At 34.8% G+C, this 4,563-nt stretch overlaps 1 protein-coding gene across 2 annotated transcripts in view; it reads right to left on the bottom strand.

Moving 5' to 3' along the window:
* Positions 1-4,034, bottom strand: part of LOC107621428 — a 5,507-nt gene extending 1,473 nt beyond the window's left edge. The window contains exons 1-6 of one of the 2 annotated variants that reach the window (XM_021114570.1): positions 3,511-4,034; positions 3,138-3,359; positions 2,531-2,770; positions 2,083-2,150; positions 323-1,943; positions 121-236 (exon numbers count right to left, since the gene is read on the bottom strand). In XM_021114570.1, the coding sequence (XP_020970229.1) occupies positions 121-236; positions 323-1,943; positions 2,083-2,150; positions 2,531-2,681 (1,956 nt within the window). In that variant the 5' untranslated portion in view covers positions 2,682-2,770; positions 3,138-3,359; positions 3,511-4,034. Of the gene's footprint in view, positions 1-120; positions 237-322; positions 1,944-2,082; positions 2,151-2,530; positions 2,771-3,137 lie in introns of both variants that reach the window. The other variant, XM_016323451.2, reaches the window with a different exon arrangement.

A 4,563-nucleotide genomic window follows, 5' to 3' on the forward strand; every position in this document is an offset into this window, starting at 1 on the left:
TAGGCTTTAGATACAGTTTTGTGGATATTGAATACAACATAATTACAAAGATCAATTTATTCTCAAACCATTGATTTGTGTAAAAACTTAATGCAATATGAAACATTACTAGAGTGAAGCATTGACCTCAGTAATTTCTAAGATATCACAACTCTGTTCATCATTTCTAATGCTGAGGTGAATTGGTTCTGAGAAAGATTCCAAGATATTGATCTCTTTTTCAGATTCTACATCACCTGCACACAAATAAATTATAGAAACTCCATAAGTAATAGACTAAATGCAAACATGCATGCATCTACTACTTAAATGATAACATTACCTTCGACAACTATCTCGTCTTTAACAGCACAATAGCCTTCTGCTTTATCAACATGACTAAGTTCATCAGGAAAATTTGATTCCAACTTAATTTCTCGTACTAAATTATTAGAGCTTCTGTCACGTATACTTGACTGCTTCTCTGGATTATCAGTTTCCTGAGCTAAATTATTCACAAAGGTTGCCTGTTTGGGGGACATATTGTCATAAGCCTCCCAAGTTTTATCCGAGGTAGAAAATCTTGTCTGTTCAGTCAAAAAATGATGCTCCCAACGCCTTGAAGGACTGCCAAGGGGCGAAAAGTTGTACTCCGGAAGGGATAGAATTCTCCCAAGGGTCTTGGAAATCTGCCTACTCGACATGTCCATGTTCTCATCACTCCTACCTATCACCTCAGACAGATGCTTCTTGGCCTCAGTGTATAAGTGAGAGGCCCTTTTCTTTTTATAACTACCAGTTTCTTGCTCGACAATCAATTCCGGATCTTTCAGTTTAGTAGGCCTTGCAATTTTCTCAAGGAAGAAATGATCTTTGTTAGGAGATCTCATTCCAACATTGTCTTTAAGAATGGCTTTGTTGCTAGGCCTTTGACATTCAGCAGGGTATCTTTTTGAGATGCCTTCAGGATTTGCATGTTTCTCTCTTCCCATTGCATGCTTCAACTTGTTTTTTAAATCTGTAAGCGAAAAATGTGAACTACCTCTTGCAGAAGGACTACTGTGTTTGGCAGTATCATGAGATTGCAGGGATGAGGCAATGTTGTTTCTGGTTTCAGAACTTTGCAACCCCATTGATCCAGGCTTCAGAATTACAATTCTATTTGAAGTCTCAGTTTTGCCATTCTCATTTGTTGGATTTTTCGGCTGAGACTTTGTTTTTTTCCTGAAGAAGTTATGCTTCTTGTGGTTTACAGTCTCCCTTGTTGGTTCCACATTTCTAAAATCTTGTTCGGTGAAGTTGGAACAAGTAACAGAACTATATTCATTGTTATCTCTCCCATGAGATTTCGCAAACTCTTGTATACATTTCAACAAAAGTGAATTTGGGTTTTGTAGAAGTGCAAGAAACAATTCCTTGTCTGAGCTTATAAACTGAAGTGCTTCCATAAGTTCATGGGAATGAAGGTATTTTCTAGCTTCTGCCAGATCTTTGCCATTCAGTATCATCTGATTCACAAATTCATGAATTACCTCTCTTGCAATGTTTTCAGAAATTGCATGCTTCTGGTTTGACTGAGTATGAACTCCTCTATCATTGCCATGCTTCACAGAACAAGACTCTTTAAAGTGACAAAACTCTTCAATTATGTTATCCAGATCAAGATCATCTTTTGATTGCCGCCGAGAGTGTTGATTATGCAAGTACTTGGATTTCATGGTTGCATCCAAATTCAGATTATCAATGTCCATATCACAGCTTTTACTGCTAGATTTCTTTTTCCTTTTGTAATCCGTCTGCTGCGGAACTTCACATCTTAACCTGGATCCATTTGGTTCTACTTTGGCATTATATACATCCTTCTCTGTGGTTTGATCAATGAACATCTCTTCTTCTATGAGTTTCTTCACACTATGCTTAATAGCACCAGTTTTCACTGTTGGCCTCTTACTCTCTCCAGTGTCCTGAAACATGACATATTGATATCAATAAATGCACAAACATCCTTGTAGCAGTAACTGAATTCTTCTAGTCTCCTAAAATTTGTTAACTTTCACTTGTAATGAGTTTCAATTGAATAATACAAGGGATGGCCAGACTCACAAAATTGCCATGAGAAACTTCATCCAAATCGCTCAACATCTCAAACTTGTTCTTAGAAGGCACATCTCCTGAAGGAAAAAGTAATAATTAAATTAATAATTGATATTGATTTATTTTTCTTAATCAAGCACAGCTGCACACAAGTATATTCCACAATAATAATAGATAGGCTATCCTGCACAAATATGATTTGTAGATACTACAAGAAGTTATGATAAAATTAGTCACAAGTATAAGAAGTTTAAGGTAGTAGTATTTGATGTAGATACATGTACAGCATGCATAGGTGAGAAAAAATGAAATATTCATGATTGTAGATAGGGAAAGTATGTTCTGATGAAAAGTTTTATAGCATTCTAGAAAATTTTTTGGAATGAAAAACATCAATTACTCCACAACTATTTGGAACACCGATCTATGAAACTATAATGTTTAACACCATTCTTACCAACAACATGCTTGCTGCTTCGCCTTCTATCTGCAATCAACTTGCGAGTTGAGTGACCATGGCGGAAATCAAACATACTAATAAAGCCCCACATACACCCTGACTTGTCTTTCTCATACCGGATGGAGCGCCTCTGAGACTTCTTTGCCATAATGATTGGGCACAGTTGACTACGTTCTTTCGTCTTTAGGCCTTATTACAATCGTCATCCGAACCACTTCACTGGTAAGATCATGCTACCTGATCAATGAACAAAACCATTAAGCAAATATATGTAGTTAAAAATCATTAGAACACTATGATCACTCCCTTAAATCTAATGCCATAGCTTTGTAGTAAGTATATGAAGAACAATGCTCTTTATGCAAACTTATAGAGAGGATTCAAACATAGCTACAGATATATCATTGAAAATTATCAACTTGGTGAGGTAAAACAGAACAATCATTGGATGGTAAGATTTAGAGGCTACTGAATCAAGAAACACAACAAGAATTTAACAAGTAGAAGATCCAACTAAATTGAGTGGTTACCAATTTAAGTCATGTAGCTAGAAGTCTAGAACTAAACTAGCATAGGAAAAACTGAGATTGATGCAACTAAGTACCTGCTACTATGAGGCTTTTTGAATCAAACAAAGAATCTAGGAATTCAAGTTCAGCTCCCCAAGTTTCTCAACTGAGTGAAGCTCAAGGAGTCATAGTCATCGCTTCCTTTGGAGGGTAAGGTATCAATACCTTGTTTGTTTCTACTGAATTCTAAAAGTTTCCACAGAGAAAGCTGAAATAAATCCCACTCATCTTCTCCTCTCTTCAAAGAAAAGTCCAAACTGATACACAACCATTAATAAGGCTTCAGCTTTTATAATTGGCATGTAATCAAACACTTGCAGCATATTGATCAAACTTGACGGAGAAGATTGATCAAGCTTATCTTCAATAATGTTCAGTGACTCAAACAAATCCAAATTCTATAATCACCAGTTCATGATGAGCTCCATCAGTAGCTATGCACAGCAGAATCCATGGCTGCACCAAGTGATGAATTCATATCCTTCAAAAGTTGATTGAACCATTTAAGCAAATCAACAAACAGAACAGGGGCAATCCAAATTCCCAATGATGTTCCTCCTCCACCAAGAAAAACCAAAATGTATGATGAAAGCTTGGAGCTTTTTTTATCTTTTGTGTGTATGTATGTTTTTTTTTTTCCAATCTCAATCTCAACTAGATAGCAACCTGAATTCTCTTCACTTTAACACTCAAAAATACTTTTTTTTCAATGGAAAATTCTGTATTAAAACACTTGATATTCTATTTACCACGAATGAAAATGGAGACTTTTTGCAAATGGGGGGTGTGTTTGACAGCGAAAAATGAAGAAAAATGGAAATGAAAGCACCGACCCACTAATATTTTTGAGGAATGATTCTGATTCTGAGAAGAAAAAAAAAAGTGAAAAAGGAGAGAAAGAAAAATGGTGGTGACTGGTGTGGTTGGAGAAGGATGGAAAGTGAAAGCTTTACAACAATGGTATTAATCTTTTTAGTATTATTATTAGTATTAGGATTATGGTACCAAATACAAATACAAATACAAATATGACAGTTGAAGTTAGCTAGATTGAAGGCCCCACACAACATGTCTTCCTATGTTGGTGTTTTTTGTAGCTAAAAAATTAAGGGAAAAAAATGAGAAAAAGAAAACTAGGGTGGATCTAAATTATAATTTTTTTTTTAAATTATGAGTAAGACTCGAATACAGAATCTTGTAGTCATCGAGTAAATTCGTTCTTAGTTCTTAAATTTAAAATAAAACATATATATTATTAAATAATCTATTACTGTCCGAGAATTTACTTAAAGTCTAGGTGCTGTCTAATTAGGAACTATATAATACAATCTCATATGATACTTTTTTTTTTCTATTTTATTTTATAAATATGTATTTAAAATAAAATATATAAAAACGGGGTAACAATTAAAAAAGATCTAAGCAGAGACCAGAAGAGTAAGAGTGAATTTTCATCGTTTA

The sequence above is a fragment of the Arachis ipaensis genome, chromosome B02, assembly GCF_000816755.2.
Source record: "Arachis ipaensis cultivar K30076 chromosome B02, Araip1.1, whole genome shotgun sequence".
Classification (NCBI taxonomy): Eukaryota; Viridiplantae; Streptophyta; class Magnoliopsida; order Fabales; family Fabaceae; genus Arachis; species Arachis ipaensis.